This window comes from Lagopus muta, chromosome 6 (genome assembly GCF_023343835.1).
Source record: "Lagopus muta isolate bLagMut1 chromosome 6, bLagMut1 primary, whole genome shotgun sequence".
NCBI classification, from domain to species: Eukaryota; Metazoa; Chordata; class Aves; order Galliformes; family Phasianidae; genus Lagopus; species Lagopus muta.
The window spans coordinates 22,747,375-22,773,707 of NC_064438.1; the positions used below are offsets into that span (position 1 = coordinate 22,747,375).

General features: G+C 44.2%; 1 protein-coding gene across 4 annotated transcripts; it reads right to left on the reverse strand.

Moving 5' to 3' along the window:
• Positions 1-509: 509 nt before the first annotated feature.
• SLC39A13 (solute carrier family 39 member 13) lies at positions 510-26,047 on the reverse strand. Of its 4 annotated transcripts, none has more exons than XM_048949883.1 (11): positions 25,977-26,047; positions 21,658-21,743; positions 13,686-13,985; positions 13,142-13,255; positions 11,461-11,582; positions 10,072-10,224; positions 5,602-5,691; positions 5,243-5,293; positions 4,892-5,024; positions 4,662-4,761; positions 510-3,244 (listed from the first exon to the last, which is right to left on the reverse strand). In XM_048949883.1, exons 3-11 carry the CDS (start codon positions 13,951-13,953, stop codon positions 3,175-3,177), a joined length of 1,101 nt encoding a protein of 366 aa, XP_048805840.1. In that variant the 5' UTR covers positions 13,954-13,985; positions 21,658-21,743; positions 25,977-26,047; the 3' UTR covers positions 510-3,174. The 4 variants fall into 4 exon arrangements, with proteins under 4 accessions (XP_048805840.1, XP_048805838.1, XP_048805839.1 ...); XM_048949881.1 differs by lacking the exons at positions 21,658-21,743; positions 25,977-26,047 and adding exons at positions 15,347-15,405; positions 19,919-20,026; XM_048949882.1 differs by lacking the exons at positions 21,658-21,743; positions 25,977-26,047 and adding an exon at positions 19,919-20,033.
• Positions 26,048-26,333: the final 286 nt, after the last annotated feature.

Genomic DNA, 26,333 nt, shown 5'->3' on the forward strand with positions numbered 1-26,333 from the left:
TCGAACCTGTGTTTTTGAAGAGTAAAGAAAATCCCTTTATTCCTCTCCAGGCTCTTCCTACATATGGTGAATAAGTGTATTTGTCCCAGCTGGCAGGTAACCAGCTCTGTGTCAAGTGCTGAAGAACTTAACTACCAGGTAGGTAGTAGCTTTGTGAATTTTAGATGGAAAAAAAAATCACTATCATTACAAAAAAAAAAAACAAAAAACATATCTGCAGAACTCTCTGGATACTCAGTTACTATGCAAATTCTCCTCTCAAAGAGGAGTAACTCACCTGGTGGTTCCAGGGGACCGAGACTGGCAATCAAGAAATATGATCAGACCACTGCACTCCTAACCCAAAGTGCCATGGCAGCAGGAACAGCAAACTGGGTTAGAAACTTTCCCTTCTGTTGTGAAGTTCAGATAAAACAGTCCAGACTTGTTTTTAGACTAACCCAGAGATACACTTCCAATACAAATGAAATTTGAATGTGTAATCTGAATTCCAACAAAAAACACAAACCCACATTGAAAACTATTTATTTCATCTCTATTGTCTCCATGCAGAGCAGACCAATACAGATGAAGGGGGAAAATGCATAAGAGCAGCTGAAAAAATAGAGCTTAGAAAATACTAGTCTCTCTGCATTTCCAAAAGTGACAAATGTGATGGAGTGATGCTCCATTTCCTCCCAAGGCTCTGCATCCTTAGCCCCAGGGCTGACATTGCACATAGAGGAAAACTAACCAGCCCCTCCCATAAGCCCTCTGCTACCTCCTACAGGGTGTCTTCCCAAGAACTACAGACTCTCAGGCCTCTGGTATCAGCCAAGGAAAACAACTCAGAAATTCTTTTTTCAGCATCAACCACTTGACATTCCTGAATGCTGAGCATGAATTCCTGACTGTGGTTTAGTCTTGGCAAGACTCAGTTCTGATGCAATAACGCCAACTCACAGGCTCTCACCTGGCAACCCTTCAACTTAAATTAAATGCCATTCTAATTTTAAGAAAGACATCTTGGGAAACAGCAGTCACATCTTCCTCCGCAAACTCTTCCTCTAGAGCCCTACTACTACAGGGTCCAGTTAGCTTCAGACCCCAGAGAGAGCAGGGGAAACTACAGAACGAGGGGATTAGTATAGTCCCCCAGTTCCTGCAGAATAATCAGATTAATCCTTATCCCCGGAGAAGTGGATGCTACATTCAGACTTTAAACAACTGAATGACAGAGGGATAAGCTGGCAAAGAATAGCAACTTTTAAAGAAAATAATAATAATAATAATAATTGCACTAAGCTTCCCTCTTTGTGAAACTAGTTATTTTGTGAGCCTAGAGTAAGGAAAATTTTAGATAGCAGCTCCTGGGCAGAGAGAGCTGCAAGCATAAGCTCTCCAGATTTCTCTGAAAAGTAGGACAGGAGCTGTCATAAGAAAATAAGAGTGTCTGCAGTTCAGGAATCTCTCAGGGAAGTAAATACTTCTGCTGTGGGCAGCATACCTGTCTCACTGCTCTGACCCAAATGACCCTTTCAAAGGATGAGCCCTCTCAGTGAGGGTTTGTGCAGACAAAGTCTTTGAGTCATATTGATTTACAAAAGCTATTTAAAAACAGAACTGAATTGGTGCAATTTACATTGTGGCACCTGTTTTGTGTCCAATGATTCTGCTAGTTCAATCAGACCAGTTTCTAAACAGATTTATGCAAAGAGAAGATAAACTCTGCAGAAGGCAACTGTGCACACCTCTGTGGTACTAACGCATCCTTGGGGAATGAGGGCATGCTCAGCCCTGCAAGCTTTGCCAAGACAGGCAAAGCACTAGAAACATAATTCATTTTTGTTGGTCTAAAACTGCCAAAAAATTTAATCCCAAGCATTGTACAACAGAAAAACTTTAAAGCATGCTTATTGCATTTTCTCTCCTTACTTACCACACAGCTTTTCCAGACCCATTCTTTCCACCAGCAGTTTCACCCTTTCCATTTCACCCTCTCTCCAGTATTCCCTGCTGCTGAGCCGGCAGTATTATCTCTTATGCGTTCATCTCCAGCAGACTAACTCCACCATGAGGTATGAAGCCCACAAATCAACCATTTGGTTATAACACGCCCTTAAATAACAAAGACCACCCAAGATGAACAAAGGAAAAACTAACCTGGAATATATGCTGTTAACCAGGCTGTACTGTGTTCAATCACTGTCCAAACTGCCCAGACAGACCTTAGTCATGGCAGTCCCAGACTGCAGTAGCATGCTAGATAACCATTCCATCTAAGGAAGACTCTGAGACCAGTGTGGGGCAAATGGTTGGGTGAATTGGGTCTTGAGAGCAGGCTCAGAGCCACGTTCAGATAGTGGTTATGAGGAGCGAGACGCCAGTAGCAGAAGCTATATGGCATTCTTTTCAGATGTAGGTAAGCTTATAGTTTGGCAATAGAACATTTATGACCATTTTTCAGAAAAAAAAAAGCAGGCTGTGCTGACTTTTGGAGTGGTAAAGGCTGAGGCAAGTTATCTCCAAACTGAGCCATTTAACTGTAGTAACCTATTCTGAAATGCCTCAAGTTCTTGGCTTGTTTTCAACATCAGTACAAAACAGACAAAAGTGGACTGCCTAAGCTAATACTACCTTTAGGAAAAAAGTGATGTCAATGAAAAGCCAGAGAAGTTGACAAGGAGCCTTTCCTCTCTATCTACAAAGCAGGTTTTCTTAGCACTGTAACTCCTCATGGGTAAGGAGTTACCCAAGGCTAAAGCTGTTGGGTTACTGTTGCTTTGCCATCCCTGTTCTGTCTCCAGCCCTTAGAGTGGTAGAGTAAGTTCTTCTTCATCAGCTGCAAGAACCACCTTTGTTGTTTTCACAGAAGACCTTGGGAGGTGCGGTTCCATCAGAATGAACCAAATGAAACATCATCCATTCTCAGTGAAGCATCTGTTCAGTTCATTCTTCGCACTGTTTGCTCCATTAAAAATATAATGAAGCCCCAGTGTGTTGGATTTTAGCAGAACAGGGATGGGAGAGACAGGTCTTACACACCCAGACCTCCTCTCTCACCTGCTTCTCACACTAGCAGCCAGATCTGCACACACACATAGGAAGTAACACTAGTGTTCCTTATTGCTTTGTAACATCTCAGAGTCTCTGTGGTAGCTCTGGGAGGCATCATGAGGTCTGTGAAGAAGTCAGTCAGTTGTGAGCAAGTAGCACCATGACTGTAATGCCTGTACACAGGAGCAGAACTTGCTGCAGGGAGTTCCTGGGGAAAGAAACAGCAAAATTAGGAGACAGCATAGACCAACTAGTTTCAATAGGCAGCAGCCTACTGGCTCATGACTGATTTGTTCTGTGCCTTCCAAATCTATCATGGCAGTTGCATGACACCATTAACACAGCTGAGAAGACTCCTTCCCAGCACCCCAAACTAAGATGCTGTTCAAACTAAGATGCTGTGCTAAGATCTGGCACACAATTGATCTCTCAGCTGCAAGGCTCAACTTTAGGTTTCAAAATCAATTTAAGCTGATTCAGTCATTCAGCTACTCAAGTGCAGACTCCTGCGCCTTTTCTCATAAGAGAACCAGCACTTGTGCAGCAAGGATTAGGGACCTCATTCAACTTAACAAATGGTCACAATTTAAAAGGAAAAGCTGATGAATTTTACCCCTCCTTAACCAAGCATAAATTTAAGGTGGTGCTAAAAGTGATTATGTACCTACTACCTCTCCATACTCTGCAAACATCTGTACCAGCACAAGAGGTTACCAACCCAAAAGAAAGCTTCCAGCTGGCAATTACCATATTTCTACCAAAGCTTCCTGCCTCCTCAGACTGCTACCACAGCGCTGTTTTGGAGCACTTCCTGGTTGGTTTCAGCGAAAATGAACTAGATTAGGGAAGGTCTCTTAGACAAACTACTGGAGTTAACCTGTCATTACAGCTAAAGTATATGGGAGCATTCAGGGAGTACTCTGCCAGAAGATCCAAGAGGAGATTTACTGTGGTACAGCTGCCACAGTCTCATTCAGGCTCTAAGAAACTAGAATAACACAAATGAAGAAAGGCTGCATATACTAGAATACATATTCTGAGTTATACATAATAATGTAGATAAGGAAACTTACCATTTAGTCACACAGCAACACAGTGACATCTAATCAGAATTAATAAAGTAAGAGACTAAAAAAAACAAATAATAGGAAGCATCGTTTCATGCAGTGCAGTGAAACTACAGAAGACTGCAGAAAGCCCAGAGTAATACACAGGGTCTAAAAGAGATGTAAGAAGCATGTGAAGGATAGGTTGGATAGGTTCACGTGAGGTCATCAGACACAAAAACCTACATGGGGCCCTGGTTCTTACAGCTCCTAAGCCACCAGATGCCAAGAGAAGACAGACAGAAAAGGGTCACCTTACTGGACATATTCCTCAACACCCTGCTTTAGCTGGTTGGGCTACTTACTACACTAGTACAACCTTTGGGACTGACCCATTGGAAGGTTTTCATGTTTTGTAGAGTCTTCGTAGTTCCATAAGTTCAACAGCTAGAACAGTGCCTTTGTCAATGGGATTTGGGAAGCTGGCATTCATGTGCTCCCAGAACAGGCATGGGGACCATCAGAATGCTGCTCCATAGCAGTCAGAAGTGCTGCAGTACAACAGGAAGAAGCACTTACCATGGGTTCTTTTCCTCCAGAAGATCAGGCACAACATTTACCAAGGCAATATACAGAAATCCTCCAGAAGTGAAAGGGAGGATCCAGGCTACAGTTTCCCCTGCACAAGTACAGAAAGCTATCACTATCATGGAGACAAAGCCATAGGAGAGAACAGATATAGGAATGAAAACATATACAAGGAGATCATTGACCCCCCACATTCCTACAGAAGTCTTGGGGAGCCTTACCTGCTCCTTTTGGCGACTGTGCACATATTGCAAAGCAGGCTCCTACAATTCCCCCCAGAGCTGTAGAAAGCTGCATCTTCGCTGCACTCCAGCGGTCAAACCCAGCCCGCAGCAGGATTGCAAAGTCCCCAACCTACATAAATCAAGAGCCAACAGTAAACAAACATTCTCAGTCAGAGGATACCCTTAACAAAACAAGTACTTGTAGACTGTTTTTAACTTTCTGCACTTCAAGTTTCCCAGAGGAGAGCTTTCAAAGGAACAAGGAAACGCAGATTCAGCTCTCCTCACCTAGGCAATAAAACACCCCTGTAATGCCTTCCCCAATGGCAAGACACAAAGTCCTCTCACCTCATGTGGTATTTCATGCAGGAGAATGGCCATCGTGGTTAGGAACCCAACCTACAGCAGAGGAGAAAAGGTGTTTTGGAAACAGTCCCTCAGATTTCTTCTAGCAAGCGCACAGATTCTTTATCCAGGATTCTTATTTACAAGGGCAGATGAGCTAACCCCTCCCCAGACATCTGGGCAAAGGACAAACATGGTTTGAAGGAGCTCTGCAACAAAGGGTCAGATTTGTCCTTTTTTCTCAGAAACTTTCAGAAAATAGGAAATAATTCTTCAAATCTTTGTTGTTTTTTTTTTTTTTTTTTAATAGAAACTTGAGAACAAGCAATATTTCAGTATAAAGCTGGTGACAGAAACCTTACCTTTCTGCTAACCAGGAAGCTGGCTGCTACTGCCAGGCCATGCGTAAAGTTATCAATAGTGTTGGCCAGCAAATTGAGGTACCCACTGATCTGCAAAGAGAAGGAAGAGCTCCTGATAAAGAGATACAAGACAAAATGAAGCACCAGACAAGGCACAGGTTACAAAGTCATGTTCAGATGGCAACAATAAGGACACAGCAGTTCTGGCGACAAACTACATCAGTGCTCAAGTACAAATTAAATACTTAAGAAAAACTCAGTTTTGGGGCAGGCAAGTATTGTCTGAGATTAGGAAAGTCATCTTACTGTAGGAGTAATGGAGACAGAATGCAAATGACAAAGGTGCTCCCAACACAGACGCAAAATGAAAAAGGAAAAACAATGAAGTCAAAATATCCAATTCAAAATGAGCCAGATTTTAACACTTCACTTTCTTACACAGGTGACTGGCTATAAATGTGACCTGACTTATCTTCTAGTCATGTATTTTAATACCTGGCTGTTAAATATCTCCTTCAAAAGTTGGCAACAATGCAACAGAACAAATGCTGCTGAAATTGCTTTTTAAAAATAAATCAATCTTGAAATGTTGTACTAAAAAAAAGCTTCTGCGTGTGGGTTTGCTTTCCCTTAACAAAGAATAAAGAGAAGAAAGTGATGACAGTCTCCCCTCAAAAACACCTGCTGGGAGGCTGGAGAGCACGTATATCAGTGTACAAATGCAGATACACTTCAGAACATCAAAAGCCTATACCAGCTTCCTTTCTCAAAAGTCCATCTCTATGTTAGACTTCCCCATCATGTTAAGTATGTTTATCTTCAGAAAGATTACATACCTGATGTAAAGTGATACGAGGGTTCCACCCAAGATGATCTGCTCACAGGCTTTTGTGCCTCCTCCCCACCTTCTTTAACAATTAAAAAAACAGCGTGTAGGTCCTGAGACACTGCAGCTCACTGAAGTTTATTATCAATCCAGGCTCTCTGGATTGTAAGAACGAATCTGGCATACATTAGCTGCAGCCAATGAGTACGAAGGAAAGACCCTCTAGCTCTTACTTTAACACAAGGTGCCAAAGTTTAGCTGGAGAAACACACATGCCAATGGGTTTCAGAGGCCCTTTTCAGTCTCCTGCTCTTCCCTGCTTCTGTCACCTCTCCTTGGGGAATCTTCCTGCCATCTGTATGACACAGCTCAGGAGGAAGTTTCTGTGAAGTATCTCTTTCAAAAGCATCACCTGTCTGCAGAGTACTTTCCCCTACACAATCTCTGAACATCTTCAAAGGCTTTACACTTTTCAAAGTGCATACGAACGTGAAATATGAAAACAAGGAATTAAGCAAAGCCTGCCTAAGGATCATGTTTAAGTCAAGATTTAAGTAACATCTCCACAATGGATGCAGAGGTTCCCTGCATGTATTTCTAACTACAGAAAACACGAAGTATTAACGTGTGCAGACAGATTCACAAACACAGCAGCTTTTCTTATCATTCCTTATTTTCAGTTAAATATGACTGCCTACAATTTCTTCTTCCCACGCTGGGATTTTATGTGATTGCATTTTCCCCATGGGCTAGTAATAATTATTCACAGACGTTTTACACAAAAATGATTTCCCATACCACTGTAAAGGCAAAAAATAGACTTCATGATTAAAACATTACGACTTCTGCTTGTCAGCAGCTTGGGCAAAAGCTGTCACTGAAAGAAGCAAAGCCTTGGAGTGTTCAGAAATAAATTGGGTTGATTTGACAGTTATGAGCCTCTGACATTTGCATTCTGCGAATATCTAATAGGATGCTCTCATCGTTCATAAAGAGCACAGCAAGATGAAGCGTTTATGTTCATGAGTCAGAATTAATGTCACTGTGCAATAAAACATACTTCTACAAATCTGCAAGGATCTCTGCTACAGGGAAAATGAATGATAAGCAAGGAAAATGTACTCTACAGTGTTTTTACTTTTTGAATGAATAAAGGCTGTGATGTAGAATAGAAGCAATCTATGTTTGAGAGCAAAGGATGCCAGGTAATATTAGAACCTTTACTCTCTTGCTGCTGCTGTAACAACTTGTCCTAGCTTGAATACTGCAGGTGGGAAGCATTATTTGCACTCAAAGAGGATCACCAATTGCAGCTTACTAATTACTGGAGCACTGAAGGGTGCTTTTTCTTTAAATTGTATCTTTTTGTTTTTTGAAAATAAGCATTACTGAATGCATAGTAGAACCAAAGAAAGGTTTCCTATGGATTTTTTTTTTGAAGGCACCTACCTTGCTTCCAGCAAGGCTTTATCTGTATGTTCCTTTTCACCCAGTGTAGCCCATGACAGCCACCTCCCCACCAGACAATGGCAATGAGACTCACCTGCTGATTTGCCAACCAGGCAGATCTGCCAAGCAGCATGCAACGCCTGATTTCTACCAGAGTTTTCAACAGCACATTAGTGTGCACTCCTCCTCTAGCACCATGCTGATTTTTATGGAACTCAAAATCTGATTACCCTTGAGACAATCACCCCTCTTGAACTTGGGTAAACTTAATTACAGATTCAGAAGTTACTGAAAAATGAAAGGCAGAACAGATGGACAGACAGATGGAATGACTGCTAACATCGTTTCCTAACAAAATAAGGTAACAAAGCAGAAGCATCTTGGTAGCTTTAGTAATCTCTCCCTACCAGAAAGGTTATTAAAATATTATGTGCGCAGAAGGTAGAAAGTTAAAACTACCCCTTAACTCATTATCTTCTATTTCATGTGCATTCAGAATAGTCTGCAAGACTGAAAACAGACATACTAGGATTTCAAAGTTAGAAAGCCTCTCTACGATCATCTAGACATACATAACGCAACTGAAAGAGCCTCCTTTCATTTCCGCATAAAGCCCACCGTTTCTTAAGCTATAGCATATTTTGTAGAAAACATTTTAAATCACAGCTTAAAAACCCACAAGTGACACAGATTCTATGACTAGGTAGAACTGGTGCACTGTCAAGTTACTCTCTGTTACAGAATTGCCTTCAATTTCTAATCTGTTTCTATTCAGTACAACTTTAGCTCTTCAGTCATGTTTCTATCACGGCTATTGGTATAGTTCAAGTCAGCCCTGATTTATCGCATCTGTAAAACTAAAGGCTAAAACACTTTTTTCCACATTTTGCAAACCAGAAGCGATTACTTCAGGTACTTCCTGATCACACTGCGATTTTCTGTTACCATTTTGGATATAATGAATAATGCTACAGAAAAATTCAGGTATGCTGCTATGTAGAAAGTATAGCTACATGGGCAGAAACACTTGCTTTTTGTCTTACATACTATTTCCTACTCACCCACTCATCCTCCTGACTTTATCATAATGGAAGGAATGCATTCAAACAACTTCCTATCATTATTCCTGTACTTTTTTCCATGGCATTGACTTCCTGGAAACTGTCCCTGTCTTGCAAGTGTGATCTGCATTCTTTCTTAGCCTACGGCTTAATATCTGCTTGTAATAAGACAAATTAAAAACTTAGCTCAAGTTTCTCAGTTTTGCCATATGAATTAGCATTAATCACATCATCATTTCTTTCATTAGGAAAAGGCCCTGAACATTTGTGTCCCTCATCAGCATTTCATTCCTACTTGAAATCAGTGGTGGACTCAAAGCCCATAGCTCCAGATATACAACTTTCTAAAGTCATGGCACAGTGTTTCATCATCCAAAAATACTGATTTCTGCACTGCTATCACCTCCAGAAACACCAGTGCAGCACCTTGCAGATTGTGCAGTGTTGTGACCAATTGCATGAACGTGATGGGTACTGAAACACCCAGTGATCACAGCACATCTTTCATATAGTGTTAAAAGAAAAACAAAGTTATAGCAAAACTGACTTAAAGTACGAAAACCAAGAAGAGCTTCTGACTGACCACACATCCAGTTTGGGGCTAGACTGTGCAACCACACCTTCTGTTCATAGTTATCTTCCTACAATATTCTTATCTTCCTTTCATATTCTTAAGGGCTTTCAAACTCAAAATACAGGTCTTCTCTCAGCCAAAACTTGTCTTTTACTCTCGTTTGTACTATTCAGTCAGAGTTTTCCACAGTGAAAAGATAGTAACAAAATTGAAAGCAAAGTCAGTCTAAAGACTAGTCTCTGCCCAATGACACGGTCCTCCTTTTCCATTCTTCATATCTTATCCTATGAACTTGTTGATCTACCTTACCCCAGCACTACAAATTAACATGGAAAGCTGATTTAAGAAGCTAAATTAGGAGAGAAACCTACAGGGGAAAAACAAACAAACAAATCTTAACCTTTTTAATTCCCAGAATAGGCTCACTGTAAGAGTCAGATGATATATAGCAAAAAGGAATGATGGGAAATGCAGGTTTGGAGATAGAAGCAGAAAACAGGCTCACTCTTTTGGGAACAGATAGTTGCTAATCAGAAACAAACACTCTGTGCATCTCTTACCTTGATTCTGTTGTCTGTTCGACAAGATTGCAGAGAAGAGCCGTTACACAGAGTTGAATTTGTTTCTGCTCTTTGTGATTTGCCTGCCACCTTTGATAGAGGGTAGCCACTTCCATTGGGAATCTTTCCAGAAGGGGTCTTGTAATCACAGCCCTAAATCAGCAGAAAACAGCTTGTTACTGCTCTTTTGTCCCCAGCAAAGTGTGCAAATCTGTGTCAGAAATCCAACCCTTCAGCCTTAATGGTTTTGTTCTTTCAACACCCATCAGTAGCCCAGTCTAACCACGACAACAGCTAGAAACAAGACAGATTTCAGAGAGTCACATCTCTAGTGTCAAACAAGAGCAAGGAGTTCCTTAAGGATCAGGAAAAGAAAAGCAGAGAGAGAGAGAGGAAATCAGTCATGCTTTGACATGAGTAAGGTTCCACTGGAGAGATGAGGGGTTCAATCTGTCAGTCCTGCTGGCAGCTGCTGCCCATAGAAACTCAACTCCACTGGGGCAGGGGGCAGAGAAAAAAAAGTTCTGTTTTTCCTAGTGTGCTAGGATAATTTAGTCAATAGAATTTTTCTATATATGGGATTGTCAGCTTCCAAATAAACTGTGCATCTTAGAATTCAGTCTCAAAAGAAGTCGCAGTTTATTTCAGAATTCTTGTGTCCAGTCAAAGCATTACCTAATTCCTATTGTCCAGTGTCTGACCTGCACTTTTATCTCTCAAAAGGCATGGCATAGCAAGTACTGAACAGCTGCTGTTAGGAACTGTGAGATGGCTTAAGACTAGCCACTCTCCTCTATCTTGGCATTACCTCCTGGTCCCTCTTTGTTGGTGCTTCCCTTCTACTGCTGGGTGACTCATGTGTGAACCACCACATAGTATGACTTGGCCAACTATAAATCCCTACTACCATGTTAATTCCATGGAATAAATGCCTGGACCAGACCATACTCAGGTCTTCCAAAGAATGCTGGTCTTTGTCCTGACTGAGGATCCAGGAGGAGAGTGAGTCACAATTGCTCAGTGGAACACATCAGCAACACTGTCATCCCTCAAAGCTTATCTGAGTAAGTGTCTTAACCACAGAACACTCCAGCTCCCAGTCTGTACAGGAGGGGAGCTCTCTTTCATATATACCACATCAAGAACAAAACCAGCCCAGAGTGAGAAATCTCAGCTAAAAACCACAAAACCAAAGCCCAGAGATGAAACAACTTCTAGTACTCAGTGTCAAAACAGCAGTAAGAAGATTCATTGACAAGCTACTTGCAGCTCCAAGATCATTTGCTGAGTCTGTCAGATAGAGCAGATGAGGTGCTCAGTACAGTGCTCACATGTCTGACTCACGATCCAAACAGAACAGCACACCTTCCCCTCTGGCTGCTCACTTACCACACCAGGGCATCCCTCCTCTTCTTTCTCTAGGAAGATCTTCTCTAATGCCAGGAAAGTCAAGAAACCAATGATCACCCAGAGACCCAGAAGCTTCTGCTGCTGAAAGCTCTGCCCTTCTCCTGAGGAATGAGAGAAAAGTCTTCATGTTACTATCAAGAACAGCATCTTCCCCTACAGGGAAAAAAAACAACAACAAAACAACCTGTCCCTGCGAGAAGTAGGGACCAAGCATATCTCATAGCAAGTAACTTTATAATCTGTTCATTCTTGATCTAAGAGATATCATCTCAGAGCTCTCAGAGTGAGATCCCCCACCCCTTTTACTTCAATAGTGCAATCCAGATCATTTCTTGATAACATTAGCAACTTCCCTGTCCCCCTGAGGCAAGAGAAGATTACATCAACAAAAAATCCTGCACCTCTGTCTACTGAAAAAGCAAGCCCTAACATGAAGTCTGCTATTAGTAGAGCTATGGACTCACCTTCGCCTTTCTGCCACACCTAGGCAAGTTTTTATAGCTTTGGGCTTAATCTTTCTTTTCAAACACTGCCAAGTGTGTGAGATAATCAACCATTCAGCCTGGCTGCAGAAATTGAGATTGCAGTGCAGTGGAAGAACAGAACAATTCTGCAGTGGGGCATATATGGGTCATGGAAACCTTCATGCTTCAGAACAATGTCAGATGCAAACAAGCTAGTGCAGGAAGACATTTGGGAGCCACTGTAGGAAGGGAGTAAAAAAGGACAGCAGGTTCTGCTAACAGTACCAGAGCCATGAACAAGAAGCGGACCAAAGAGCCAACAGATTTGTGGAGGATCTGAAGTCCCAAGAGATAGACATAACGAAGTTTGGAAAAACCAAAACATCTTTTCCCTTGCTTTTTCACTTTTAGCAGAGAATTTCTTGGTTCCTCAACTGACCGGAAACAGTAACACTTGCCTTCTTGTTACATGTTTGCCAAAGAAGAAAGATACAATCCCCCTAGATTTTAAACAAGCCAGACTATCCAAGAAAAGAAAGAGATACATGGACACCACAAGTCCCATTCAAATCCCAACATTTCAGCTTGCTTATCAACACAGTTCTCCATCACCTGTACTTGTTTCCTTCCCCACCTTTCCAGCCACCATCTTAATCAATGGCTCTACTGACAGTAAATTTTCCATGGCTTCTCCTGGAGCAAAAACTAGGAGGGCAATGCATTTGGGCTCAAACTGACTAAATACCAATGGAATGGCCTCAGTTCCAAGTAAAAGGCTCTAAGAGTAGCACTGTGATAAGGGTAGATTTATAGGCAAGGTAGCTCTGACAGGGCAAAATGCCTACCATCTGAAATGGTAAACACATTCATGTAGTTCATGTAATCCATTACAAGTTACTAAAAAACAAACAAACAAAAAAAAAAAAACCAACAACAAAAAACCCTATATCTAGCTCAGGAAGTTTCCAATCTTGAAATCTTTGGAGGATTGCACATACAAAGGGAACATACTACATCTTTTTATTCTTGTATACTCTTCTCTAGGCATTTGCTTTCACACATTATTCAAAGCAGAATACCAGACCTGTCTTTGGTCCAGGGCTGACCCAGCCTAGTTGGCCTTGTGTTTTCAAAACTCAAAAAATGTAGCAGTAGGCACAACATGGGCAGCTTCTAGGAATATAAAGCTTTCATACCTGCTGTTGCACTGCATGTATAGGCCCAAGCTTCAGGAAGCAGGTGGAGAAACACATTCCCCAGTAGTCCACCAATTGCAAAGCTCAACAACTGCTTCAAACGACGCGATCCAGCTAAAAGAATAAACAAAACCCAATTATGACTCAGCTAGAAGTCAAAATATTTCCAGCTGAGCTTTTGCACAAAAAGACCTCAATTAGAAGCATCTGCAAGCCAAGCTTTCAAAACAGAGAGCATGAAAGAAATAGCTGGAGTGCAAGAAGCCCTTGTCCCACCTGGCTAGGACAGCTGTGTGTGGGAAGTTCTGGACTAGGCAGCTCCCTAGGGTGTACAACAAGTGATACCCTTTGTACAGCCTCCTTCCAGGACTTGCATTTGTGAGAGAACTCCCTATCAAATTGACAGGTATGGCCTAAAGTAAATGTAGTGCCTATACTGGAGGACTGTATATCTGTGACACTGGCACGATCCAAGGTCCTGTTTGTCACAATCATAACCCAGGACCTATGGCTTCAGGAAGGTTAATGCAGGTAGCAGGCTGACCTTCTGACCGTAGAGCAGCTCCTGTCTCAAAGGGGAATACCAGCAAAGGGAAGATTCCGCTCAGCCCCACCATGAACGAGCCAATGAGGGAACAGATCCAGGCATCCAGCCGCTCACTGCTTAACAGGTTTCCCCAGGACTCTGCCTCTTTCTCACACAGAGGGCCAGAACTGGTGGCAGCATGATTCCTCGGAAGTTGCTGAGCTTCACAGGCCACGATCAGAATCAAGCAGAATGTCCCATTAAGCAGAAGCTTTCGTTTTGTCATCGCTAAGCGGTCTCAACCAGGCTGGCCAATCTCTGAAAAGAACAGATGAGAGCAGTTCTGAGAGCATGCAAGAGGCTCCTTCCCACCACCCAGGAGGAACAGCCAGGGTCATGACTCTGTCCCTCAACATCTTATATTCCCTCTCCCCCCCAAAGAAACGCAAAATTCTGCCATCAACATATCAGTAACGAACATTGTTTATCATCAGGCATCTGAAACTGTGCATGAGACATCTTGTGAAAGAGTCTGCCTTCTACCATCTCTGTTGTAGTGCTTTGGACGAGGACTCCACAAGGCCTGGACCCCCAGGTCCCCATCTTTGCCCTTCAATTTTCCAAGGTCTCAGAGAAAGATCTTCACCAGAGGTGCTAGAAGGATTAGTCTTCTCTCTGCCTTTTGGTACCAGTTTTCTCTCTGGTAGTTTTTATCATGGAATTAGTACATTAGAATTACAAAAACTGAGAGACACATGTGGTTGTGAGATTACTGTACAGAAAAGACAACCAAAAATGTGACAAAACAAGCATGTGACAAAACAGGCAACTAAAAGGTACAGGTTAAAAAGTAGAGGTTCATAAAGTTATGAGTGGTGAAAAGAGCAGGAATAGTGATAATTAATGATTGTCTCTTCAAATGTAAGTCCTAACAGCCATCACATGATGACAACGTCAGCTACAAAATAAAAGCAGATTTAACTCTTCACTAACAGGTAACTTGTGTGCAGGCACTTCTCAAAAAGAAAAGAAAATTTTAGGTGGATTTAACACAGGACAGGACACAAACAATAGCAAAATAAATCTATTGACTGTATATGGTTAGACGGCTCACGCTAGGCTCAGAAAAATCCCTGTCTGAAAGGAGCCAGAGGCTGAAAAGTATCAATTATATGTGCTCTATTTTTAATGTTTCCAAGAAGGATACTGGGTTAGATGGAGTCTTAATCAAAGTCTGCACAGCTGTTACTAAGCACTCTTCAGTCACAAGAAAATTTGAAAGAAAAAGGGCTGTTAGAAGAGGAAAATAAAGATAATTACTCATAAGCCAACAGGAAAGGAAAGCAAATGATACAAAGACTGAAGTACAAATGCCTCCTTCAGTCTCCAGAAGAAAAAGTGAAATGTGACAAGAGAAATTAGTTTGCAAACAGGAGAAAAGACTGGGTTAGAAAAGAACAGCATAACAACTGTTCACATGGCAGCTGCAGACTGAGAGGAAATACTGGCATTCACCTGAAAGCATTCAAGAAACCAGTCATGGTAATCTCTGAAGCATCTTTGAAAATTTACAGGAATATGCAAAGGCCACAGAAGGCTGGAGAAGCATCATGCCTCATCTACCTTTATAAAAAGAAGAAATAAAGAGAGATGGAGGAGAGACTTAAGAAGTTACAGACCAGTAACTTCAGTCCTCTGAAAGATCCTTGATCAAGTTAAGTGATCAGTTTGTAGTTACCTGCAAGATAAGAAAGGAATAAAGATAGCAAGGCATTAAATAACAGCCAAACAGAAAGGGGCCTGAAATAATCAAGACAAAAATCAAGATGTCAAAAACAAATCTCAGGGCTCACACCACCGTAGAGCTGCCCCTCGTCCCACATCCCCTCAGTCAGTATCCCCTGCCCATGTTCACACCTGACACCATAAGTGAGTGGGTTCAAAACAAATGAAAATATATATATATATATATTTTTTTTTTTAAACCCAAGAGGTTTGTCCAGTTTCAGTCCCTGAACTAGATCACTGCTGGAGGAAGGCCCAGCTGCAGCGAGCAATGGAAATGAACATTAAAGGGACAGGGTCCTGCAGCTCTGTGAAGGAGGATACTGACCTACCTATTACATACTGCTAAACCAATCTCAGCAAAGATGAGTACAAAATGGTAGACAAATAAATCAAATGGGCATGACAAGAGATTAACTCCAACATGCCAAAGAAAAAATAAAATAAAAAAAAGACATACATGGATTACACTGATTCAGAAATTAATTCCGAGCCAGCAAGATAAGCCTGCTACAAAGCAGGCAAATGACATCCTGGAACACATTAATAGCTATATTGTTTGTGTGACACAGAGGCAGTGATTTTATTTTTCTCCCGACATGGGACACGTTAGCCAAAAGACTGCACCTACTCCACATACTGTGCTTCATAAAGCAGATGTAAAAAAATCAGAGACATTCCAAAGGATAGAAACAAAAACTGGAGTTTAGAAAGCATGATCTGGACAAGAAGACCAAAGAAGCCAGGCACGTTTAGTCTTGAAAAGATAACACGGGAAGGAACAGAACAGTCTGCTTATATCAAAAGTCACAAGGAAAGAGGAAAATGCTCAGCTCTTCCACATGGTGGAATCAGCTCAATTAGTTAGAAGTGTGTGGCTTGGACATGAAGAAACAAATTTAAATAGTGCCAAAATTGTGATATACTGAAACAGGTTATGCAGAATCTCTTATACTGGACTTTTTTTCCTTTTTTTGGGGGGGGGGAGGGGGGGAAGGAGTAAGCACTCGATTCAGATTCTTTTATTGCACAGACCAGATCTGATCTTGAAGTCCGTTCCTCCCACCCCTACATCTAAGATCCTTCTTCTACTGGCAGGTCCCTACCAAAGGCTAAAGATCTTCAGGTCCAAGTCTTTCAGAATTGAGAATGGTGAATGACAGAAGCAAGGGGCATTTCCATCTCACAGCTCTCCATGTACCAACTCACGTCCACCAGTGCAGTGAGCCAGGACTGGGCTGATGGTGGCACTGAGAGTAACAATGCCAGAGATGCTGCCCTCTGCCCAGCTCTGCTGTGCAAACCCCTTGTCATTGGAACATACAGGTATATTCCATCCCAGGGATGCTGCCAGCTCCTTCAGTTTCTCTCCCCAAGATTCAGGTCCCCTGCACAGCTACGCACTCAAACCCTTAAAGCTACACTAAAACAAAGTACTGAATCCCCCAAATTTCCCTTTGGAAAACAAAAGAACAAGATAAGATGCTCTGCAAACATCAGCCATCCCATAACCAAAGTCTTTTTCCTGTCCCAAACATCACACAGACCAAAGCCACCCAGTCAGAGGCATTTGCCCAGGGAGTTGCAGGGATTCAACAGGCAGATCACACCAGGCTCAGCCTTCTCTCCACTTACCAGCTACCTGCTTAACAACCTGCATTTAGATAATCTCCTGCTTTAAAAATGACAGGCATCCCTTTCAACCCCAGACTGCATTCATGACAGGATTAGACCTCGAAAATGACTGAGAACAGCTCCCCTGCAAGGAGCAAACCCAATGCAACACGTCAGGACTTGTACCACCACCATATGTATGTGAAGATGCAAAGAATACACATAGCACAACTGCTCTCCGCAGCTCAGCAATGACAGAAAGCAGCACAAACCAGCCTCTTCTGTGATATGGCTGCCAAAAAGTTAGCAGCTTTTTGAAATCAATCTGGAAAAGAAAAAACAACTGATGTAACAGGTCCACTTCTTCCATTTAGTCTTCCCTGCAGAGCCCATATCTGCCCCAAGGAACACTTGGGAGGGTCTCTGAGACGGAGAGATCTCAGCTTGAGGCAACAACATATGACAAATGGCACATCCAGGCCTCTGAAAACAAGCTGCAAATACGGGTTCATCTTTTTCATAAAGGTCATAGAGGATCTCCAGAGAGAGATGATGGCGGACAACCACGGGCTATAAGTGATTGAAAACCAACTGCCCTGTCTCATCTTTGTGTCAGCTGACCTCCTGTGACCCACAGGTCTTTTTCCCCTTGTTATTCACAACAGGGAAAAACAGTACATTTCTCCACACCTGCACCAGCTGACCAGCATCACCCAGTGGCTCAGCACCACCTCATATCTCAGGCAATAAATTCCTGTTCACAAAGCATCTATGAGAACAGCGCATCGCCCTGCACTGATCTTTGCACTTGGCTAATTATTCAGAGCACGTTTCCAGCATTCGCTTCTTCCTGACACATCATAACTGCCTGCCCTACAAAAGGCAGGTTTTACCCCTTAACCCCTTTGCTTTTCAGCCTCATTGCTGCACACTCCTCAGGAGACATTAAGTTTACTTACTGTTTCTAAAGTCTCTGAATTCAAACTGTCTGCTCTTGAGATGTATTTAAGGGGAAGGAAGGGAGCAATCAAGATGTAGTTCTAGGACAAAAAAAGCTCAAGGAGAAAATAATACCCTGCCACTATAGCTGCAGAAGATGGACAAGGTCTTTACCTACCCCTAATTTAAGGCATCAGCATCCGCTTCAGGAACCCAGCTAGAGAAGCCTAGAGAAATTTCTAGAGAAAGCAGTTTTGGGTTCTCAGAGATCAGCAGCCACTATGAGGCAGAGAGATAAACCAATATAAGCACATCTCAAAAAGAGATGTGCTTTTTCTCATGGAGGGTAAATGGGTCATTAAAAAAAGATGCGTAAGAGAAGAACAGGTAACATTTGCTCATCAGTTTTGCCAGAGCCCCATCAGGATCCCCTCTCCCACCCATGCTGAGATCAGAACCTGTTCACCACTACCAGCAACAGCACCTTGTGTCCTGAGCCGGTCTGTGAGCTGACCGTGCACTCTGACCATGATTCAAAGCTGCAGTACCAGTGAGGTCCTCCCTTCTCTGGAAGAACAAATTCACAGGAATCTGCCATTCATATGCATCTGAGTGGGTGGAAGGGAGACCAAACAGCAAGCAAAGAGTCCAGCTGCCACAACCTCTCATGGACACTGCCTTTTCGGACCACACAGATGCAGTCCTGTCTCAGTACAACTGCTCACTGTGACACAATGACATTTCAGATGTCGGCAGGAGAAAAAGCTCTTTCTAACAACTCTTATAAACAACTGTTCTCCCTGGAAGCCGGTTGCCTAGTCTTAGAGTTGCAAAAGAGTATTGCACGGAAAAAAAAAAAAAAAAAAAGTTATTTTCCAGGGAGGGAACATAACTTTTAGCCAAAAAAAAAAAAAAAAGCCCAACAAAAATCTCCACACAGCACCTCCCTGCATCAGCCCCGTGGAGAGCTCTGAACTGCTGGAAGCCCTGACCCCGCTGTCCAGAGCACTCCCTTCCCTCCCAGTCACTGGCAGCCCACAGCGAGCCCTGCTCTGACAGGCTTGTGCCCCTCCAAAAGGGCACAAAGACTTACTTCTGCAAATCAGAGACACATCAGAGCACGTGCAGCTAAAATCTGGAGGTGCACAGGCCTCGGAACGATGGCGTACCGCAGCACGGGGAGGATGTGACACCTAGCAAACACCTCGCCCGTCCTACGGGCGATTAAAACACGGATTTAACGCTCCTTCTCCACCTTACCGCTACCGACCCGTAAGGAGGTGCAAGCGGAGGAGCAGGCAGAGGCGCAGCCCCGCTCACCGCTCAGGTTGGGACAGGAGCTCTGCCCCTCGCCTCTCCCCGCCGGGCGGTGAGCCCGCCCCACTCTCGCCGCCGTTCCCATCGACATCGCGCCGGCTCCCGGGGGGGCGGGCTCTGTTTTTCCATCAGAGGAATGCTGACAAACGCAGAACGAGACAGAGCTGCGGGGGGGCAGCCAGCCGTCTCCGGGTACTCATCGGCCGGGCCCCTCGGGCTCCCCAGGGCCGCGCAAAGCCCCCGGCCGCCCCGAGCGGCGCTCCCCGCGGAGCCGAGCGCGCCGCAGCGCAGACTCGCGACCGGAGTTACTTCCCAAACTTTGTCCGCCTCATCCCACCGGGGGCTGGACTCCCGGCTCCGGGCACCGCGGCGGCCACACACGTGACAAAGCCGAGTCGAACCGGAGCGATACCGGGACCGGACCGGAGCTGACGGCGGCGCGAAACCCGGGCCCGGCCGGGCGCTAACCACCACCCGTGCCCAGCGGTCGGGCCCCGCCGGTACCAAACGCGGTGCCGCCGCCCCCGCTCATCCCATCCCACCGCCGCCCGTAACTACACTCCCCCTCCCGCCGTCCACCCCGCGCCCGCGGTTACCGAGCGCCGCCGTGCCCCGTGCGGACGCTGCCATCCAGCCGCCGCTCGGCACGGGCCTGCCCCGCCCGGCGGCCCCTCGGCCCCGCCTCCCCCGGCCGGCCACGTCGGTCCCGGCCTCCTCGGCACCAGCGCCGCCGCCCCGGCGGGGACACGCCGCGCGCGCTTCCGGCCACCACCGAGGGGGGCGGCGTCGGGAGCGTTTCCTGCCGCCTGCGTGCCGGCACCGGGGCGGCCCGGCGGGGAGGCAAGGGTCTGCGGCTCCCTGCCGGACCCGGTGTAAAGGCCCTGCCGAGGGACCCTCGCAGCACCGTCTCGGGGGGATAGCGGAGCTGCGGGGGTTTTTACTGTTATAGGGGAAAACGCAAGGAAGGAATGGCACCGGCGTGCTGCCAGCTGGTCGGAAAAGAACCGCGTGGTGCGGCAGAGCTGGCGTTTGGGAATGTGCCCGTAGGGATTTGATTTGTTTAAACGGATTATAAATTCTTTGGGCTGCAGATGTTTAACAGTGAGCACGGTGGGAACTTGGGTTTGGGCAGAGCTTCTGGATAACACCACAGTGGAGAAAAGTATGGCAGCCCCTCTAGGACTTACTCACTAAAAGCTTCTAACAAATACAACATTCCTGACTCTTAGCAGGTTTCTAAGCAGGTGACTGCCTGACAGCCTTTCTGTAGCCCGGTAACACCAGGGCTCTGCAAGCACAGCTGCCTACTATTAATGACAAAGAATATCTGTGTTTATTACACTGACCTGCAGAAGCTGCAAGCGCTCCAGAAACTAGGTCAGCAGAGAACAAAGATTTACTTTTCTACAAGGCTGAGCTAGCTTGGAGCTATGGTTTCCAATACGCCATCCAAAATACACTAACATACCTTTCTGTTCCATCCCTTACCATTTTCCCTGAGATGCTGTATTCTCACTGTATTCCAGAGCAAATCCCATTCCTCACAGAGACACTGTGGATGCTGCTGCTCCCGTCTGCAGTCCCGCCCGAGTCCATTACATCACCCCAATACCATGCTGTAGAACAGCACTTGGGAATGAAGGCAGCCATCAGCAGCCTGTGCCAATTGAGCTGCTCTCTGCAGTCATGCATGGGGAACACAGCTATACACAGATGTGTTGAAAAGGCAACTTGAGAAGTTTTATCTTTTTCACTTGCAAGCAGAATGTTTATAGTGGGTACTGAACTCTGAAAGCAAATTTTCATTGGAAAAAGAGTTGGCATTTGGTTCTGCAGTTGTGATTCCTGTGTTTCACAGACGCTTCCCATTGCCTCAACAACTGCCTCCCAAAACACAGCTTCCTGTGCTGCTGGATCGTATCTGTGATGGTCACCATTGCTTTCCTAGGTGAACTGAGCCACATTGAGAATTTGGGGCTATTGGGATCCATAGTGAATGCTATTCTGGATTCACTGAAGCAAATGGGTTTGCTTTGACTTCGGGAACACAGGATTTCAGTTTCAGTTCATATCCTGCCGTAAGCCAACACGGGGAGCACAGTGGATGAAATGTGCACTCAGTAGCTCATGCCACTAAGCGGCAGCAGCTACCATACTGTGCATCGAATGAAGCTTTTCCACAGCTGGTGGCTGAATTCTCAGCTGCAGTGACGTTTTGGGAGCAGGCAGAGAGCAGTGTAGCTCAGCCAGAGTCCTATGGGCCGGGGCCAAGAGCTGGGATTTTGTTACAACAGCGATGAGGCAGCAGGAGCCAAGCACAGGGACCTCCTCTCACCTTCCCCGTGCCGCAGAACCTCTTCATCCTCCTTTCTCCAAAAGTGACTTTAGGTTTCTGTATTCCTAATTGATCGGTGTTCCCATCTGAGAAGAAAAAAACACAAATCATTTATAATGGCAGACTACAGAACAAGCCAGCATGCACCCAGTTCTCCTCCTTTCTGACCTGTAACCTGTTCTTGTATACCTGGGGGTCCCCAGCATTTACTTGTGCTTAAGTCTATGGCTGCTTGTGGCTTTTTGAAGGAATGGGGGCACTCTATTGGTGGAACAAAAACAAATATCCAGAAAAAAAAAGCTGTGAAGCTCCCTGCAGCTCACTGGCATGAAGTGAAGGCAGAGGCACCTCGTGCAGCATCTCCAAAGGCTAGCATAGTGTGCATCAAAAAAGCCATGAGATGTCAGTAGAGCTAGTCCTGTACATTGGGCAAGTGTATTTTATAATGAAAAATTATTTACTGAAAAATTGCTGCAAACAACGTGATTATCAAAGTCTAATGAAAAACACAACTACTTGATGTCTTATTGCACAATCAAAGCTAAATATTAGAATTAGTAATGCGTGTCAGGTCAATAATGAGTTTAATTCAATCAAATATATATCTAATTAACTGGGTCACTAATCAGAGAGAGAAAAAAAAGTCTAGAGCACTCAGGGTGAAAGACTGATGGAATAAATATGAAAGGAGAAATGCAGAATCGGTTACTCTCGCACGTCTGCTTGGTTCTTGAGACTTCTGGAGTCTAGCAGCTCGAAATTACTCGGGAGCAGCTTGATACCGTATTGGGGAAAGTGGCGATCTTGTGAAAGCTGTAATTCTGCAGAGACACCGCACGGAGGTGCCACCCGCCCTCAGAATGAGGCGGCCGGCCCCGCACCAACTCCCCGTTTTACTTTCAGGGTTTGAAACGAAACGCCTTTCAGCGGGGAAATCAGGATTTCACCATCATCGGGGCAGAGAAGATGTACAGCATCTGATCTATTACAGAGATACTGAGCATAAGCAATTACACCCAAGGATAATAACGCACGAGTGGCCTTCATAAAATCTCCAAATGCAGCAAGGAGTGACACGGCGTCCCACTGCGATGCCTGTTGACAGCCCGGTGCTGCCATTGCAGTTCACTGCTCAGAGCATGCCGTAGCCAGGGCTTCGTGCACAGCCTGGGTGCAGGAGTGAGGCTGATATGGCTGTACCCTGGTTGCCTCACACGACAGAGAGCAGTTGTGTAAGCCCCATCCTTAAGCAGATCAAGCCTGGGGAAGGTGTCAGCCTCCCCCCTCCCCACCTCCAAAGCTCTGGGGCTGTGGGAGAATGTCAGGAACAGCCTCAGAGGGAACAAGGCCCTGATGTCTCATGAAAACCTTGCAAGCTCTCAGTTAAGGAGAGCTCAAAGGCAGTCTGGCTCCCCAGCCAGCACAGGAGATGGCCTCTCCGTGGAAGACATTTTGCGCAGCTGATTTTTCATCACAGAACTTGCTGACAAAGGGATTGGAGTGGCTTACTAAACTCATGGTTCCTTACACCTAAGTGTGCTCTCTACACTCTGTTCCCAGGACATTTTTAAACATTTTTTTTTCTCATTGTTCTCTTTGAAAAAGGGTGGAACATGAATGGTGTGTTCTAACTGCAAGGAAGGTACCACAGCCCAGCAAAAGTGTGTGGAGAGAGCACATAAAATACCTGATAGGAGCATAAGAGTAGATGCTAAACAGTGACAAATGGGACATGGACAAGCAGAAAAACTTGGAGAGATTATGAATGTGAATAGGGCAGAAAGAATTTTAAAGGTCCTTCCCAGTAGGATGGTCAGGCCCTGGAAGAGATGGTCAGGGTTGCTGTGGTGTCTCAAGGAGATATGACCTTGAGCGACCTGATCTACTTGTGAAGCTCTGATCGGAGCAGGACAATGCACTAAGTGACCTCTGAAGACCCCTTCCAAACTCATATCTTCAACAGTCCCCTGGTTCAGAAAAAAAGAGTATCAGGGAGAAACAGGCAAATCAGAAGGAGATCCCTCTGAATATGTGGAAGGCCCTGGCTGAAGGCATTTTTGATGGGAGCCAAATGCAGTAATGCTACTGCCTGGAAGTCCTGCTCTGACTCATCCCAGGACACATTTCTGCAAGGCACAGCAAAAAGGAGAAGTGACTGCTGATGCCTGAATGGTGGGGGAGGGGAGTTGGCCCCATGGAAGCTCAGAACAGGGAATTTTAGTCTTACTCATCATATTATTTTTACATTTGGTTTTTCAGATGTAAACCTCAGTGTTTCTGTCAGCATGTTAACTCTGTGTGCACCACAAATTTGTCTGCTAGCCCCTGTGTCTCCTTTATGCTCATTCCCATGCACAGACACAAAACGTCCAGCTGGGAGTTCACTCTGACTCACTGCAGCTTATTAATGCTTGCAAGAAATAAAGGGAATACCACAGGAGTGCTGGTTAATCTGGGCAGGTTTCAGTGTAGTGCTGGAGAAAGGAGAAAAATGGGCCTGGTCTAGGAAAGACATAGCCAGAGCCTGATTACTTAAATGAAGCAGATAAAAAGAATTTACACAAGTTCATTGACAATCCTCCTGAAAAGGTGCCCTACGTAGTCTTAACAAATGTAAGGAAGAAAAGGAAGGGAAACTGTGTATATGGCAACGAACAAAGCTCTAGAAGATCTAGCAGAAGGTAGACTTAAGTAGAAGACCGGCATGGGTTTGTTCCTTGCTAAGGCTTCAGACTTAAATAATGAGGCCACAGTCTAGTGTATCAGTATGTGTGTGATACACACTCTTTATGTAATATCTAAAAGTAATTAATGCTGTGTTCTAAAAATGAAGGATATTTTTCTGATGTCCTTCAGTGTTCAGAAATGAAAATCACTGTACCATGATTTTTCAGTCTAACACATTCTTCATGTATACAGGATACAGCTCAAGAGACTGTAGCTCAATGTGGATGTTTCAGTATTAGTGTTGCAGACATAAATACCAAGACTCACGCTTTTTTTCTCCTCCCAGTGTGAGGTCTGCATCCTTCCACAGTGAGATTCATATTCTGAATTCTAGTGTCAAGATTCACACTCTCAGCTACTGCAGTAGTGAGACCTGTGCTGTCAGCTCCAAACTACACAGTGGTACATATCCTTTAAGTGGCCCAGCAATCGCTTGTCAGGGCTGTAAGATTTGTGTTTACATTCTAAGATGCGGCATGGAAAAGGTGTTAAATTTCAAGGCCGCATAATGAAAGGGTGCATGGAGTGCAGAGGGATCCCCAAAGCAGTAATGGTGTGATTTTGGACAATACCTGCTACAAAGCCAGAAGAGCTGGAATTAAATTGTCTATCTTGTTAAATACAGGAGGATCCATTATTAACATGCCCCACTCAAATTCTAGATCCAGGCATTCTTTTCCACTCTTTTTATAAGGACTATGTAGTTTTGAAGTCAGTCTTATCCCAGATTCTTGGTGAAGTCATGCAATCTCCCTTTGGGTAAAATACAAAACTTCACAGTAGGCAGGTACAAACAATTCTCTAAGACCAAGGAGAACATCTCCTGCTATGTTTGAATTTGACATGCTGCATTACAGATTCTCTAAGGTGAAAGAATACTTTAAGATGAGGGTTTTTCCATTTTTGTTTGTCTACAGTGACAGAGGCTGTATGAAGCTGGCATTAAAGCAGGTGCCACTGATATCAAAGGTCATCTGAGGTACTTAAAAGTAGGTGGGGGAAGCCCTTTTTTCCCTCCTCTAGCTGGCAAAGAAGCCCAGGACTAGAACAATAGTGGGAGTGCCACTGGCAGACATTATTATGGAGGAGGGAAACATTACACTGAATTACATACACTGACAATTACACTGAAGCTCAGCTGGCATTCACTGTTTCACAGTCATCTGAGAAGCTTAAAGTTTTGATCAAACAGAGCAATTTACATGCAATACTCATTGTATCAGCGATCCAGTGCAGAGAAATGTTTTCCTGTGGCTATGGGTCAGTGATGAGTTGCATACAAAAGTACATTTAGCAGAGACCTCATGAGAAATGATTAGAAGAAAGAACCAAGCAGCACAGGGGCAAGAAAGGCTTTGTAGGGATGGAGTCAAACTAAGTCTTAGGAGGAAACAATAGGGAGTCAGGCATCACATCTCAAAGATAGTAGTAGTTAGTATCAAAGTTAGTAGTAGATAGTATCACAGTGATAGAGAAAATATAGCTGAGAAAAATTGTGAGATACAGTCCTGCTAGACCTTTTTATTTCCTCCAGAACTTCATGCTAAGCACTTCATACTTTATCTTTTGTTCTGTGTTCTGAGAAGCCATACCTTCTGGCATAATGAATTCCTGTGGAATTTCAGTATCTTTTTCCTTCAGAAGCTTTCTGTCATCATGGTAGGGCAGCTTGAAGAATCTGAAAACACGGAAGTAATGTAATTGAAAAGCTGGAATACAAAGCAAGAAACCCAAATTAATATTATAAGGATCTAAAAATACTTTAATGAACTTTACATTTTTAGTTCTATTTTGTATTTTTAAGCTTAACACATTTTGCACCATCAGAAATGGAGGATGCTCTAAACAGTGCACAGCGCAGTTTTTCCAGCCCAGGCTTTTACTTAGACTAAGCAAATTAATCTGCTGGCTGGCAGAGCCAGCAGCCCAGCAAGGATCATAGATCTTGA

What these genes read in the sequence shown, in the direction of transcription:
- SLC39A13 (XM_048949883.1), bottom strand. Translation starts at nt 13,953, where the DNA reads ATGACAAAACGAAAGCTTCTGCTTAATGGGACATTCTGCTTGATTCTG. An exon ending in GCTTCCTGGTTAGCAGAAAG is followed by an intron (nt 5,294 to 5,601) that starts GTAAGGTTTCTG and finishes CCTCTGCTGTAG; the next exon opens with GTTGGGTTCCTAACCACGAT. An exon ending in TGCATGAAATACCACATGAG is followed by an intron (nt 5,025 to 5,242) that starts GTGAGAGGACTT and finishes TGATTTATGTAG; the next exon opens with GTTGGGGACTTTGCAATCCT.